The 16,957-nt window shown below is 48.6% G+C and overlaps 1 protein-coding gene across 1 annotated transcript in view; it reads left to right on the forward strand.

Annotated features, from left to right (window-relative positions):
- Positions 1–14,150: 14,150 nt before the first annotated feature.
- rchy1 (ring finger and CHY zinc finger domain containing 1) overlaps positions 14,151–16,957 on the forward strand; it is a 36,592-nt gene continuing 33,785 nt past the window's right edge. The window contains exon 1 of the mRNA XM_059647513.1: positions 14,151–14,267. Coding sequence (XP_059503496.1) covers positions 14,199–14,267 — 69 coding nt within the window. The 5' untranslated portion in view covers positions 14,151–14,198. The remainder of the gene's footprint in view (positions 14,268–16,957) is intronic.

Below are 16,957 nucleotides of genomic sequence, written 5' to 3' on the forward strand. Positions count from 1 at the left end.
AGAGGGGATGGTGGAGGATTGTTGTTCAGACTGGAGGCCTGTGACCAGGGGTGTGCCATAAGGATTGGTGCTGGGCCCACTAGTTTTCATCATTTATATAAATGATTTGAATGAGAACATAGTGGGTACGGTTAGTAAGTTTGCAGATGACACTAAAATTGGAAGTGTAGTGGACAGTGAAGAAGGTTACCTCAAAGTACAACAGGACCTTGATCAGATGGGCCAAAGGGCTGAGGAGTGGCAGATGGAGTTTAAGTTAGATAAATGTGAGGGGCTGCATTGTGGAAAGGCAAATCAGGGCAGGGCTTATACACTTAATAGTAGGGTCCTGGGCAGTGTTGCTGAACAAAGAGACCTTGGAATGCAGGTTCATAGTTCCTTGAAAGTGGAGTCACAGGAAATAGGATAGTGAAGAAGGTGTTTGGTATGTGTGTCTTCATTGGTCAGTGCATTGAGTATAGGAGCTGGGAGGTCATGTTGTGGCTGGACAGGACATTGGTTAGGCCCCTTTTGGAATACTGTGTTCAGTTCTGGTCTTGTTGCTATAGGAAGGATGTCATGAAACTTGAAAGGGTTCAGAAAAGATTTACAAGGGTGTTGCCAGGGTTGGAGGGTTTGGGCTATAGTGAGAGGCTGAATAGGGGTGTCTATTTTCCCTGGACCATTGGAGGATGAAGGGTGACCTTATAGAGATTTATAAAATCATGATGGGCATGGATCAGGTAAATAGACAAGGTCTTTTCCCTGGCATGAGGGAGTCCAATACGAGAGGGGCACAGGTTTAAGGAGAGAGGGAAAGATTTAAAAGGGCCCTAAGGGGCAACGTTTTCACACAGAGGGTGGTGCCTGTATGGAATGAGCTGCCAGAGGAAGTGGTGAAGGCTGGTGCAATTACAACATTTAAAAGGCATCTGGTTTGTATATGAATAGGAAGGGATTAGAGGGATATGGGTCAAATGTTGGCAAATGGGACTAGATTAATTTTGGGTATGTGTTCGGCATGGATGAGTTGGGCAGAAAGGTCTGTTGCCATGCTGCCCATCTCTATGACTCAAAGTGTTGAATTCACTGTCACTTGTCTTCCAGGGAAAGTTGCTGAGAACAGATCCTGCTCTTGGACATTTCTTTCTTTTATCAGCTTTGTTGGAAGCTCATTATGATGTGGAATGCACACTCTAGTTTGTTTACCTCACACTCTGCCTGATCTCTTTGGTATTTCCAACGTTTTCTGTTACGATTTTCAGATTTGCTGCAGCTTCAGTATTTTCCTTCACCAGGTGTGAAGAACGGCCTCTTATCTTTGGACTGTATAACACCTGAGGCTAAGGTATTACTCATAGGATCGAGCTGAGAGACAAGTCAGCGAGACAATTACCACCAGAAAGAATGTCCAGCAGCAGCCAAGCCTAATCCCACATAGACCAGGAATAGTCTTCCCAACTGAAAATTCTTCTCATTATACTCAACTGTTGAAGTAAGTAAGTATTTATTGGAGAGATTCTTGGACTCAGAAGAGCTGAGAAGGTTAAGGGGAAATTTAATGGAGTTGCCTAAAATCATAAGGATTTTCATGCAGAAAATAAACCAGAACTATTTCCACTGGCAGGAAGGTCAGCAATTGGAGATATTGAAGATAATTGACAAAAGTATCAGAGGGGAAGCGGGGGGGAAGAGTGTTTTTGATGCAGTGAGCTGCTGCGATCTGGGACACTCTTCCTGAAAGGTGGTGGAAACTGATACAATGGGAACCTCCAAAAGAGAACAGGATAAACACCATAAAGGAATACATTTTCAGAGCTATGTGGCACTAAAGCCAGAAAGTGAGGTTAATTGGGTAACTGGTTCAAAGGGCTGGCACAGGTACAATGGATCAAATGGCCCCCTGCTGTTTTGTACATTATTCCAACCAAAATAAAGGTCTGTAGCAACAACCGAAAGAACTGCAGATGCTGCAAATCAGGAACAAAAACAGAAGTTCCTGGAAAAGCTCGGCAGGCCTGACAGCATCTGTGAAGAAAAGAATCAGAAGTGACGTTTTGGGTCCGGTGACCCTTCTGAGGAAGGGTCAGCGGACCCGAAGTGTTAACTCGGATTTTTTCTTCCCAGATGCTGCCAGGCCTGCCGAGCTTTTCCAGCAACTTCTGTTTTTGTTAAAGGTCTGTAATGTTTTCCCCACCCTTACAATTCTGCTCTTGACACTCAACCACAAACCCCATGGTTCACAAACTTGAGTATTTACCTTTGACTATACTTATCCTTACAACCTTCAAACCCTCTCTCAAACAAATAATTATGTGTCGTTTTATCCAATTTCATCTGCACTGTGTGTATAGAAATATTTTTCCCTGCCACACCATTCATGTTGAGAAGTAAACCTTGCAATCTCTAAGCTGGCTTGATGTTATTCGGGAATGTAGTCTGCTTGTGGGTGCTTTGCATCGCGAAGTGATAGCTATTCCAAATGTCCCCTTTCTCACTCACACATTTCACAAAATAAAATCTCCAAATATGACGATGACATCTTAAATCGACTCAGCTTGAAACCAGGTATCCTTTCATAAATTGTTACAGCATTCAGAATGAAAACCTTTAACAGAAATAAGCTGTTTATTTTAACAACCAAAGTCATACCAGTTTACCATAACCTGACTTAGTGATTTGATCACAGCATGTGATTTCCCTCTAGAATATTCAAATAAAAGAGAATTATAAACAGGTAGTTAGAACTGCCAATGCTGGAGTCAGAGAGAACACAGTGTGGAGCTGGAGGGACACAGCAGGCCAGGCAGCATCAGAGGGAACGCAGTGGAGAGCTGGAGGGGACCTCAGGCCAGGCAGCATCAGAGGGAACACAGTTTGGAGCTGGAGGGACACAGCAGGACAGGCAACATCAGAGGGAATGCAGTGGAGAGCTGGAGGGAACAGCAGGCCAGGCAGCATCAGAGGTAACACAGTGTGGAGATGGAGGAACACAGCAGGCCAGGCAGCATTACAGATAACGCAGTGTGGAGCTGGAGAAACACAGCAGGCCAGGCAGCATCAGAGGGAACACAGTGTGGAGCTGGATGGACACAGCAGGCCAGGCAGCATCAGAAAGAACACAGTGTGGAGCTGGAGGAACACAGCAGGACAGGCAGCATCAGAGGGAACGGTGTGGAGCTGGAGGAACACAGTAGGCCAAGCAGCATCAGAAGGAACACAGTGTGGAGCTGGAGGAACACAGCAGGCCAAGCAGCATCAGAAGGAACACAGTGTGGAGCTGGAGGAACACAGCAGGCCAGGCAGCATCACAGGAGCACGAAAGCTGACATAAAGGGGTAGTTGTTTCAAAGTTTTCCTTGAAAACATTGGATGTTTGTAAACATTGTGTATTTATCATTTATATCCACATCAGGACATAATTACACTCCGAAATCTCATTCCTTCAAGTTTTGATGAGAAGGGCATGTTGTAAAATGTTAACCTGTGTCTAATATTTTTCAAATGCGTGACTGACGGCCAATTTTTCGCACTTTCAGCACTTCTGTCCTTTTTGTTATCATTTGAGACGACACTGATGGAGAAAAGGGTTTATAAATTGAATGATAATATTTTACAATGTGGTGCAGAACTGAGAGACATCAAGGACCAGATTTTTAAGTTTAGAAAGTGACAAGGCAAGCCAATGAAGTTGAAAAAACGCAAATGAGGCTTGAAGTTTTGTAATTAAGAGAATTGAGTACACCCTAGCTCTTTCATAAAGATCTTGCTAACCCTGTCCTTAATCCCCTGCAATTTACTTCACTTATTCCTGATGATGTGGCCATGAAACATCTTTCTACACTTACAATATGTCAATGAAGGTTGTTACGATGCTAAACATTTACAGATCATTGATTAAGCTAATAACAAATGGGAATGGGAGAAAGCTATTCAGGCCCTCTAACTCATGTCTAGTCCCTACTTTCCTGCCTTACCGCATAGTCCTTGGTTAGACCACAGTTGGAATATTGCCTCCAGGCTGAGGTGCCCTAAATCAAAAAGGATATGTAATCTATGGAGAAAACACAGACGAAATTCACCAGAATGATAACAGAGACCAGTTATTTTAACAATGAGGTGGAACCAGAGAAGTCGAAGCAGTTTTCACTTAAGGAAGTAGGCCATTCAGCCCATCAGAGATAATGGGAACTGCAGATGCTGGAGAATCTGAGATAACAAAGTGTGGAGCTGGATGAACGCAGCAGGCCAAGCGGAACTCTGAAAGGAAACCTCAAAAGCTGCGGATGCTCTAAATCAGGAATAAGAACAGAAGTTTCTGGAAAAGTTCAGCAGGTCTGGCAGCACCTGTGAAGGAAAAAACAGAGTTAATGTTTCGGGTCCGGTGACCCTTCCTCCGTTCTGAGGAACGGTCACTGGACCCAAAACATTAACTCTGAAAGGGACTACTAAGGTCATTCAGCAAAACACTATTTCCACTGTCTTATGAGTCAGGACATAAAAGGCATACATTCAAATGCAACACCGACGTAGAAAACAAAAGAACAATCCTGGAGGGATTTATTTAAAATAGTAATGTTACTAGGATATTGAGTGCCATTTCAGAATAAATCATCAGTTGTAATGGAGAACATGATAAATATGTTAAACGTGTAACAGGAGAAGGGGCGAAAGAAATAAGACAAAGTGGATCGCTCATTAAAGGGCCAAAAGTATTATGATGTGCCAGAAGACCAGCCTTTGGCATTATAAAATGTAATAATCTCAATGAGAATTTAGACTCTCCTGGGTTGTAATTCCACCCTGCCCTATCTAATTATTTGTCAATATAAATGTTAACAAGTGTGTTACAAATTTTAGGTTTTTGTATGGTTATCTACTGTATAAAATTACATACAATTTAAAGTACAGAAACATTCAACCCAACCAGTCTATTTTGATGTTAATGCCACACACAAACCCCTTTCTTTCAACGTGTCTCTCATTCCTTTCTCCCTCTTGTGTACCTTTAGCTCCCACTTAAATGTATCTCTGCAATTCACCTCAACAACCCATCCAATCATTTCCTATATACTTCTTTCCCACCTTGTATCCTGAAACCGTTCCTTTCCCATTGCTCTGCTCCTTATTTTAGTCACATCTGCTCCAATGGGCACAACCCATCTCCAGGGCTGTCCTGCTTACTGTTCTGCCCAGGGTTTTCTGTTCAGGGCCCAAAGCTGGAGTGTCCCATTTCCCACACTTTTACCCCATTGCTTCCCTCTCTCAGAATCTCCACCCCACTGGCTTCCACAGTCTATCAAGCCTCTTTCATTATCTCTTTGAGCAAATCAAAACAGGTCTAGGCAGATTTTTTAATCAGTAAGAGAATCAAGGGTTATGGGGAAAAGGGAGGAAAGTGGAGTTGGGGATCGTCAGATCTGTCACGATCTCATTGAATAGTGGGGCAGACTCAAAGGGCTGAATGGACCACTTGTGTTTCTCTATCTCATGGACTTATTTTTTAAACTCTTTTTTCTATAGTCCAAAGGCTCTGCTGCCACCAATACACCTGAATGGCATTCTCTCAATCGTTACCTTCTGCTCCAACAGTTAACAAAAAAAATTCCAATCGTTAGACAGGAAGAGACCATTCAGCCCCTCCATGTCTAACATTTCATGTGATCATGGCTGATTTGCAAAAATACAGCATATGTTGGAAATCTTGAAGTAAAAGCAGAAAATACCAGCAATACTCTGTTTGAGGGAGAAAAAGAATGAATGTTTCAGTTCCTTCTGAAGAGTCCCAAGCTGAAACATCAACTTTCCTGCTCCTCTGATGCTGCCTGGCCTGCTGTGTTCATCCAGCTCAACACTGTGTTATCTCTGACTCCAGCATCCGCAGCTCTTTCTATCTCTGAATGTTTCAGTTCAGTCTCTTTCATCTATTTCTCTCTCCACAGATGGTGCCTGAATTGCTGAGTATGTGGACATTGCTTTTACTTATAACTCACTTGTAACGACATGTATGCAAGGATAAAATAAAAATTGTTGGAGAAACTCAACTGGTCTGGCAGCATCTGTGAAGAGAAAAACAGAATTAATGTTTCAGTACAATATTATATGTGGAATGTCACAGCAGGCCAGGCAGCATCTGGAGGAAAGGAGCAGTCACCGTTTCGGGTATTACCCTTCCTCAGGGCTGGATGTGGGGTTAGGGGGAGCTGCAGATAAAGAGAGGTGGGGAAGGGGGTAGCCAAATGGTGATGACAGATGGACACTTGTACAACATACGACCTAGTTTGTCAATGGAAGAGATTAATCCGGTTGGTGGCTGGAAGGGAGGTGAGAAGGTGGAATGGAAGGGAGGAGGTGGGGCTGGAAAGGGAGCTGGGGGATGGGTGGAAATGTTATTCTTCAAATGGGCTTTCTGAGTCTTTGTGGCACCGGAGGAGGCCCTTTCAACTCCATCTTCCACTGCCCCTCCGACATGTTCATCTTTGGCCTCCTCCAGTCACGTGAACACAACTCTTAAGAACAACACCTTACCTTCTGCCAGGGCACCCGACAGCCCAGAGGACTCAACACTGAGCTCTCCAATTTCAAATAACCTTCCCATCCATCCCCCAGCTTCCTTTCCAACCCTTGCTCCTCCCTTCCTGCCACCAAACAGATGCTGCCTGGCTTGCTGTGTTCTTCCAGCCTCCAGTTTGTCTACCTTGGCTTCCAGCATCTGCAGTTTTTTTCTCTGGATATTTGTATTTGGAATGTTAGCTCTGTTTCTCTCTCCACAAATGCTGAGTTTCTCCAGAATTTAGCAGGCCAAGCAGCATCTCAGGAGCACAAAAGCTGACGTTTCGGGCCTAGGCCCTTCATCAGAGAGGGAGATGGGGCGAGGCTTCTGGAATAAATAGGGAGAGAGGGGGAGGCGGACCGAAGATGGAGAGAAAAGAAGATAGGTGGAGAGAGTATAGGTGGGGAGGTAGGGAGGGGATAGGTCAGTCCAGGGAAGACGGACAGGTCAAGGAGGTGGGATGAGGTTAGTAGGTAGATGGGGGTGCGGCTTGGGGTGGGAGGAAGAACAGGTTAGGGAGGCAGAGACAGGTTGGACTGGTTTTGGGATGCAGTGGGTGGGGGGGAAGAGCTGGGCTGGTTGTGTGGTGCAGTGGGGGGAGGGGACGAACTGGGCTGGTTTAGGGATGCGGTGGGGGAAGGGGAGATTTTGAAACTGGTGAAGTCCACATTGATACCATTAGGCTGCAGGGTTCCCAGGCGGAATATGAATTGCTGTTCCTGCAACCTTCGGGTAGCATCATTGTGGCACTGCAGGAGGCCCATGATGGACATGTCATCTAAAGAATGGGAGGGGGAGTGGAAATGGTTTGCGACTGGGAGGTGCAGTTGTTTGTTGCGAACTGAGCGGAGGTGTTCTGCAAAGCGGTCCCCAAGCCTCCGCTTGGTTTCCCCAATGTAGAGGAAGCCACACCGGGTACAGTGGATGCAGTATACCACATTGGCAGATGTGCAGGTGAACCTCTGCTTAATGTGGAATGTCATCTTGGGGCCTTGGATAGGGGTGAGGGAGGAGGTGTGGGGGCAAGTGCAGCATTTCCTGCGGTTGCAGGGGAAGGTGCCGGGTGTGGTGGGGTTGGAGGGCAGTGTGGAGCGAACAAGGGAGTCACGGAGAGAGTGGTCTTTCCGGAAAGCAGACAGGGGTGGGGATGGAAAAATGTCTTGGGTGGTGGGGTTGGATTGTAAATGGCGGAAGTGTCGGAGGATGATGCGTTGTATCCGGAGGTTGGTAGGATGGTGTGTGAGAACGAGGGGGATCCTCTTAGGGCGGTTGTGGCGGAGGCGGGGTGTGAGGGATGTGTTGCGGGAAATGCGGGAGACGCGGTCAAGGGCGTTCTCGATCACTGTGGGGGGAAAGTTGCGGTCCTTGAAGAACTTGGACATCTGGGATGTGCGGGAGTAGAATGTCCACAACCTCCACAGCCAGCAATCCCAGAGGAGACAGCCACACTGAACCCTGCCGCATCTTCACCATACCCCAGACCTCCCACTAACTGAGAACGAACGGTCAGTCCTCAGTAAGGGGCTCACCTTTGTCCCCCTACAACCACACATCAACGAATACCAGTCACGATTGGACATAGAGCAGTTTTTCTGCCATCTTCGCCTCCATGCCTACTTCTTCAACCGGGAGCCTAACCCTCCCTCCACTGACCCCTTCACCCGCTTCCAACACAAGTCCTCCTCCTGGACACCACCCCCAGGCCTCCTACCCTCCCTCGACCTCTTTATCTCCAACTGCCGTCGAGACATTAACCGCCTCAACCTCTCCACCCCTCTCACCCGCTCCAACCTCTCCCCTGCAGAACGGGCAGCCCTCCGCTCCAACCCCAACCTCACCATCAAACCCACAGACAAGGGTGGCGCAGTGGTAGTATGGCGCACTGACCTCTACATTGTCGAGGCCAGACGCCAACTCTCCGACACCACCTCCTACCGCCCCCTCGATCATGACCCCACACCCGAGCACCAAACCATCATCTCCAACACCATTCATGACCTCATCACCTCAGGGGACCTCCCACCCAAAGCCTCCAACCTCATTGTTCCCCAACCCCGCACGGCCTGTTTCTATCTCCTTCCCAAAATCCACAAACCTGCCTGCCCTGGTCGACCCATCGTCTCAGTCTGCTCCTGCCCCACCGAACTCATCTCCACCTATCTGGACTCCATTTTCTCCCCTTTGGTCCAGGAACCCCCTACCTACGTCCGTGACACCACCCACGCCCTCCACCTCCTCCAGGACTTCCAATTCCCTGGCCCCCAACACCTCATATTCACCATGGACGTCCAGTCTCTATACACCTGCATTCGGCATGGAGATGGCCTCAAGGCCCTCCGCTTCTTCCTGTCCCGCAGGCCCGACCAGTCCCCCTCCACTGACACCCTCATCCGCCTAGCCGAACTCGTCCTCACACTCAACAACTTCTCTTTTGACTCCTCCCACTTCCTACAGACTAAGGGGGTGGCCATGGGCACCCGCATGGGCCCCAGCTATGCCTGCCTCTTTGTAGGTTACGTGGAACAGTCCCTCTTCCGCGCTTACACAGGCCCCAAACCCCACCTCTTCCTCCAGTACATTGATGACTGTATCGGCGCCGCCTCTTGCTCCCCAGAGGAGCTCGAACAGTTCATCCACTTCACCAACACCTTCCACCCCAACCTTCAGTTCACCTGGGCCATCTTCAGCACATCCCTCACCTTCCTGGACCTCTCAGTCTCCATCTCAGGCAACCAGCTTGTAACTGATGTCCATTTCAAGCCCACCGACTCCCACAGCTACCTAGAATACACCTCCTCCCACCCACCCTCCTGCAAAAATTCCATTCCTATTCCCAATTCCTCTGCCTCCGCCGCATCTGCTCCCACAATGAGGCATTCCACTCCCGCACATCCCAGATGTCCAAGTTCTTCAAGGACCGCAACTTTCCCCCCACAGTGATCGAGAACGCCCTTGACCGCGTCTCCAGTATTTCCCGCAACACATCCCTCACACCCCGCCCCGGCCACAACCGCCCTAAGAGGATCCCCCTCGTTCTCACACACCACCCTACCAACCTCCGGATACAACGCATCATCCTCCGACACTTCCGCCATCTACAATCCGACCCCACCACCCAAGACATTTTTCCATCCCCACCCCTGTCTGCTTTCCGGAGAGACCACTCTCTCCGTGACTCCCTTGTTCGCTCCACACTGCCCTCCAACCCCACCACACCCGGCACCTTCCCCTGCAACCGCAGGAAATGCTACACTTGTCCCCACACCTCCTCCCTCACCCCCATCCCAGGCCCCAAGATGACATTCCACATTAAGCAGAGGTTCACCTGCACATCTGCCAATGTGGTATACTGCATCCACTGTACCCGGTGTGGCTTCCTCTACATTGGGGAAACCAAGCGGAGGCTTGGAGACCGCTTTGCAGAACACCTCCGCTCAGTTTGCAACAAACAACTGCACCTCCCAGTCGCAAACCATTTCCACTCCCCCTCCCATTCTCTTGATGACATGTCCATCATGGGCCTCCTGCACTGCCACAATGATGCCACCTGAAGGTTGCAGGAACAGCAACTCATATTCCGCCTGGGAACCCTGCAGCCTAATGGTATCAATGTGGACTTCACCAGTTTCAAAATCTCCCCTTCCCCTACTGCATCCCTAAACCAGCCCAGTTCATCCCCTCCCCCCACTGCACCACACAACCAGCCCAGCTCTTCCCCCCCACCCACTGCATCCCAAAACCAGTCCAGCCTGTCTCTGCCTCCCTAACCTGTTCTTCCTCTCACCCATCCCTTCCTCCCACCCCAAGCCGCACCCCCATCTACCTACTAACCTCATCCCACCTCCTTGACCTGTCCATCTTCCCTGGACTGACCTATCCCCTCCCTACCTCCCCACCTATACACTCCTCTCCACCTATCTTCTTTTCTCTCCATCTTCGGTCCGCCTCCCCCTCTCTCCCTATTTATTCCAGAACGCTCACCCCATCTCCCTCTCTGATGAAGGGTCTAGGCCCGAAACGTCAGCTTTTGTGCTCCTGAGATGCTGCTTGGCCTGCTGTGTTCATCCGGCCTCACATTTTACTATCTTGGATTCTCCAGCATCTGCAGTTCCCACCATCTCTCTTTCTCCAGAATTTTGTGTTTTTAGAATCAAAACATTTTACAGCATAGAAAAGGGCCCTTCAGGCCATCACACCTGTGCCAGTTTTCAAATATCATTTATTCTAATTCCAGTTTTCAGCACTTGGCCCCTAGCCTTGTATGCCATGGTGTTTCAAGTATTCATCTAAATATTTCTTAAATATCATCTCTACCTCCCTTTTAAGGAATGAATTCCACATAAATACAAACTTCTGGATGAAAATTCCTCAAATCCCCTCTAAACTTTCTGCTCCAAAGGGGAAAATGTTTCTATTTACCAATTCTATGCCTCTCAGAACAGTTTGCTTCAGATCTCCAGCATCTTGAGTTCTTTGAGAAATTCAGCAGGTCTGGCATTTAAGTGTGGAAACAGAGCAAAAACTGAGTTCTGGTGAAGAGTCACTGGACCTGGACCTTTAACTGTGCATTCTCACGCAATTTCTGTTTTTCAGATTCTCAGCATTGGCAGTTTTTTGGTTTTTTTTAAAAAATATGGTTCCTTGTTTAATTATCCCCACCTCTCTACATAGCTGATCACTCTATCCCAGGCAACATTCTGATGATAAAATGTGAGGCTGGATGAACACAGCAGGCCAAGGAGCATCTCAGGAGCACAAAAGCTGACATTTCGGGCCTAGACCCTTCATCAGAGAGGGGGATGGGGAGAGGGAACTGGAATAAATAGGGAGAGAGGGGGAGGCGGACCGAAGATGGAGAGTGAAGAAGATAGGTGGAGAGAGTATAGGTGGGGAGGTAGGGAGGGGATAGGTCAGTCCAGGGAAGACGGACAGGTCAAGGAGGTGGGATGAGGTTAGTAGGTAGATGGGGGTGCGGCTTGGGGTGGGAGGAAGGGATGGGTGGGAGGAAGAACCGGTTAGGGAGGCAGAGACAGGCTGGACTGGTTTTGGGATGCAGTGGGTGGGGGGTAAGAGCTGGGCTGGTTGTGTGGTGCAGTGGGGGGAGGGGACGAACTAGGCTGGTTTAGGGATGCAGTAGGGGAAGGGGAGATTTTGAAACTGGTGAAGTCCACATTGATACCATATGGCTGCAGGGTTCCCAGGTGGAATATGAGTTGCTGTTCCTGCAACCTTCAGGTGGCATCATTGTGGCAGTGCAGGAGGCCCATGATGGACATGTCATCTAGAGAATGGGAGGGGGAGTGGAAATGGTTTGCGACTGGGAGGTGCAGTTGTTTGTTGCAAACTGAGCGGAGGTGTTCTGCAAAGCGGTCTCCAAGCCTCCGCTTGGTTTCCCCAATGTAGAAGAAGCCGCACCGGGTACAGTGGATGCAGTATACCACATTGGCAGATGTGCAGGTGAACCTCTGCTTAATGTGGAATGTCATCTTGGGGCCTGGGATAGGGGTGAGGGAGGAGGTGTGGGGGCAAGTGTAGCATTTCCTGCGGTTGCAGGGGAAGGTGCCGGGTGTGGTGGGGTTGGAGGGCAGTGTGGAGCGAACAAGGGAGTCACGGAGAGAGTAGTCTCTCCGGAAAGCAGACAGGGGTGGGAATGGAAAAATGTCTTGGGTGGTGGGGTCGGATCGTAAATGGCGGAAGTGTCGGAGGATGATGCGTTGTATCCGGAGGTTGGTAGGGTGGTGTGTGAGAACGAGGGGTATCCTCTTTGGGCGGTTGTGGCGGCGGCGGGGTGTGAGGGATGTGTTGCGGGAAATACGGGAGACGCGGTCAAGGGCGTTCTCGATCACTGTGGGGGGAAAGTTGCGGTCATTAAAGAACTTGGACATCTGGGATGTGCGGGAGTGGAATGTCTTATCGTGGGAGCAGATGTGGCGGAGGCAGAGGAATTGGGAATAGGGGATGGAATTTTTGCAGGAGGGTGGGTGGGAGGAGGTGTATTCTAGGTAGCTGTGGGAGTCGGTGGGCTTGAAATGGACATCAGTTACAAGCTGGTTGCCTGAGATGGAGACTGAGAGGTCCAGGAAGGTGAGGGATGTGCTGGAGATGGCCCAGGTGAACTGAAGTTTGCGGTGGAAGGTGTTGGTGAAGTGGATGAACTGTTCGAGCTCCTCTGGGGAGCAAGAGGCGGCGCCGATACAGTCATCAATGTACCGGAGGAAGAGGTGGGGTTTGGGCCCTGTGTAGGTGCGGAAGAGGGACTGTTCCACGTGACCTACAAAGAGGCAGGCATAGCTGGGGCCCATGCGGGTGCCCATGGCCACCCCCTTAGTCTGTAGGAAGTGGGAGGAGTCAAAAGAGAAGTTGTTGAGTGTGAGGACGAGTTCAGCTAGGCGGATGAGAGTGTCGGTGGAGGGGGACTGGTAGGGCCTGCGGGATAGGAAGAAGCGGAGGGCCTTGAGGCCATCTCCATGCGGAATGCAGGTGTACAGGGACTGGACGTCCATGGTGAATATGAGGTGTTGGGGGCCAGGGAATTGGAAGTCCTGGAGGAGGTGGAGGGCGTGGGTGGTGTCACGGACGTAGGTGGGGAGTTCCTGGACCAAAGGGGAGAAAATGGAGTCCAGATAGGTGGAGATGAGTTCGGTGGGGCAGGAGCAGGCTGAGACGATGGGTCGACCAGGGCAGACAGGTTTGTGGATTTTGGGAAGGAGATAGAAACGGGCCGTGCGGGGTTGGGGAACAATGAGGTTGGAGGCTGTGGGTGGGAGGTCCCCTGAGGTGATGAGGTTGTGAATGGTGTTGGAGATGATGGTTTGGTGCTCGGGTGTGGGGTCATGATCGAGGGGGCGGTATCTTCTCTGCACCCCTCCAGTGCAAACACGTCCTTCCTACAGTGTGGTGATTAGAAGCATAACACCAAAGGATGATAACAAATAGGCTGTTCGGCTCCGCAAAACTCTGCGGAATTTCAACAGGATCACGGTCGACCTGGCATTCCTCACATCCATTTTTCTGCCCTTTCCCCATTATTCATCATTCCCTGACCGATCACGAATCTATCTCAACTAACAAGGTGTGGAGCTGGATGAACACAGCAGGCCAAGCAGCATCTCAGGAGCAGGAAAGCTGACATTTTGGGCGAAACGTCAGCTTTTGTGCTCCTGAAATGCTGCTTGGCCTGCTGTGTCCATCCAGCTTCACACTGTGTTATTTCAGATTCTACAGCATCTGCGGGTCCTATTGCCACTAATCTGTCTCATCCTGAAATATTCCACACACAACTTTATTTTAGACTTCCAGTATCTTGTTTTTATCCACACGGACGTAAGTCTAAAGGAATAACCCTTATCTTTCCCCAGCACTGGATAAAGCCTAACACACCTAAAATCTTCTCCCATTCAATGTATCAATCCCGCCCTCTTCTGTATCCATTTTCACTGTAACCAGTTCCGCGCCTGCGCACAGTACAGGTTCCGCCACGCCGTCGGCCCTGCGCTTGCGCACATTGCCATGATTCTTCCACGCCGCCGGTTTTACGTTTGCGTACAACGTCAGGGTTTCCTCGCCATCGGCCGGTCCTGCGCCTGCGCCTTCGCCTTCACCTTCACCCTGCCGGCGGGGTGGCGGCACTGCGGCTGCGCGATTCGTCTCCAGGTGACGGGGCCTAATGGCGGCGTTGGAGCCTGGGTGCGCGCTCCTGAAATGCTCTCATTATACCCGCTCCTGCAGGCTTCAGGTAAGCGGGATCTCAACCTCCCACGGGACATCTGGGTGGGAAGGAGAGGATACCTGCGTTTGTTCACCCCACCCTAATCAGTGCACAGGAAGATCCCAGACTGCAGGTTCCCTCCCCCACCTTTAACGATAGTGTTGGCCGAGGAGAACTCCCTCATCCCCCTCAAGTTTAAAACCACAAGAAATCGCATTAGGTGCGGGCTGTGTCCCCATGCGCGGGGCCAGTGCTGTTTCAGAGGGTTGGTGTTGATTCGATGGACCGAATGGACCACTTCCATGCTGCAGGGATTCCCTGAAATTCTCTTCCTCAGCGAGTCATAGAACCAAAGATTCTTCACCCTCTGAGAAATCTCTTGTAGAATACTGTGCCTAGTCCTGGTCGCCCTGCTATAGGAAGGGTATTATTTAAACTGGAGAGGGTTCAGAAGAGCTCTACCAGGATGTTGCCAGGAATGGGAGGGTTTGAGATATAAGGAAGAGGCTGCATTGGCTGAGACTTGTTTCACTGGATTGTGTGGGAGGTTGAGAGGTGACCTCCATGGAGGTTTATAAAAATCACCAGGGTTGTAGATAAAGTCAATAGCAGGTGTCTTTCCCCAGGGTGAGAGATTTCAACATAAGGGGTTGTACTTTTAAGGTGAGAGGAGAAAGATTTAAAAAAAACATGAGGGACAATTTTTTTTACCACACCAGGAGTGGTTCATGTTTGAAATGAACCTCTGGAGGTAGTGGTGGATGTAGGTACTGTTAGAGTTTTTAAAAAATTGAATATGTTCATGAATAAGTCTATTTGAATCTATCATTTAGGAAGAAATAGGAAAACATCTGGATATAAATTGTCCCATTGGGAACACCCAGTATGGGTTCATGAAGGGTAGGTCACGTATAACTAATTTGGTGTAATTCTTTTGGGACATTACTTGCATGGTAGTCAATGGGGAACTTGTGGATGTGGTGTATCTGGATTTCCAGAAGGCAAGTAATGTATTGGCATAGAGAGAGGATTGGTTGACCAGTAGAAAGAAAAGAGCAGGGGTAAATGGGTGTTTTTATTTTGTTTGGTCGGTGGCTAGTGCTGAGCCGCAGCGAACAGTGTTGGGACTGCAATTGTTTACAGTTTACATGGATGATTTAGAGTTGGGTACTAAGTATAGTGTGTCAAAATTTGCAGATGACACTAAGGTGAGCGGTAGAGCAAAGTGTGCAAAAGATACTGCAAGTCTGCAGAGGGATGTAGATAGTTGGTGAGTGGTAAAAAGGTCTGGCAGATGGAGTACACTGTTGATAAGTGTGAAGTCATCCATTTTGGTAGGAATAACAGCAAAATGGACTATGTTTTACATGGTAAAAAATTGCAGCACGGTGCTGTGCAGAGGGACTTGGGTGTCCTTGTACATGAATCGCTAAAAGTAGGATTACAGGTGCAGTGGGTTATTAAAAAGGCAAATGGAATTTTGTCTGCCGTTGCTCAAGGGATGGAGTTTAAAAACAGGGAGGCTATGCTGCAGCTCTCTAGGGTCCTGGTGAGGCCGTTTGGTCTCCTTACTTGAGAAGAGATATACGAGCACTCGAGGGGGTGCAGAGGAGATTCACTTGGTTGATTCCAGAGTTGAGAGGTTCGGATTATGAGGAGAGACTGAGTAGACTGGAATTATACTCATTGGAATTCAGAAGAATGAGGAGAGATCTTATAGAAACACAAGATTATGAAGGGAATAGATAAAGTGGAGGCAGGGAGGTTGTTTCTGCGAGCAGGTGAAACTAGGACTAGAGGGCATTGCTTTCCTTTATATTGAAGCAGATATATGACTGAGGCCCAAGAGGAGCTTTTTCATGCAAAGAGTTGTGAATCTGTGGAATTCCCTGCCCAGTGTAGTGGTTGAAGCTACCTCACTGAATGTTTTTTAAGGCAAGGCTAGATAAATTTTTGAACAGTAAAGGAATTAAGGGTTATGGTGAGTGGGCGGGTAAGTGGAGATGAGTCTCAAAAAGATCAGCCATGATCTTATTAAATGGTGGGGCAGGCTTAACCGGCCAGATGACTCTACAAAATGGGAAATACCAACATTTTAAACTGTGCCCTATGTAGTCCTAGTATCCTCTGCAAATGAAGGAATCGTCTCAAATGTCACCTTATCAGTCAACAGCCTTTTGTTGATACTTGTACAGTTCTGAGGGGACGTGGCAGGCTGGATGTTGAGAGGATATTTCAATTTATAGGGGAATCTAGAACTAGAGAATATAGTTTCTGAATAAGGATTTTCCCATTGAGGACAGAAATTAGGAGACATTTCTCAAAGCCATGACCTGTGGAATTTGGTTTGCCATTGAGCACTGTAGTTTGGATTGTTGAATGTATCAGTAGTCGAGTTAAACAGATTGTTGATCAATAAGGGACTGTAGGCTTGTGGGAGACAGGCAGGAAAGTGAAGTTGAGGCCACAACCACAGGTACATCACCTGTGACCATATTGAATGACAAAGTGGGCTCAAAGGAGCCAGATGACCTACTTGAGTTTCTAATTTCTGTGTTCTTATTGACCAGAGCTGATAACATTGAAATAGTATATCTGAGTTATAGAAGTTGGCTGTAAAGCACTGAGATCTCCTGATGTTGTGAAAAGCACTATATGTGGAGATAATGGTCTGGTGGTACAAACTCTACGCTTATAATCCAGAAACCCATGAAACA

This window comes from Stegostoma tigrinum, chromosome 1 (assembly GCF_030684315.1).
Source record: "Stegostoma tigrinum isolate sSteTig4 chromosome 1, sSteTig4.hap1, whole genome shotgun sequence".
In the NCBI taxonomy this organism is placed as follows: domain Eukaryota; kingdom Metazoa; phylum Chordata; class Chondrichthyes; order Orectolobiformes; family Stegostomatidae; genus Stegostoma; species Stegostoma tigrinum.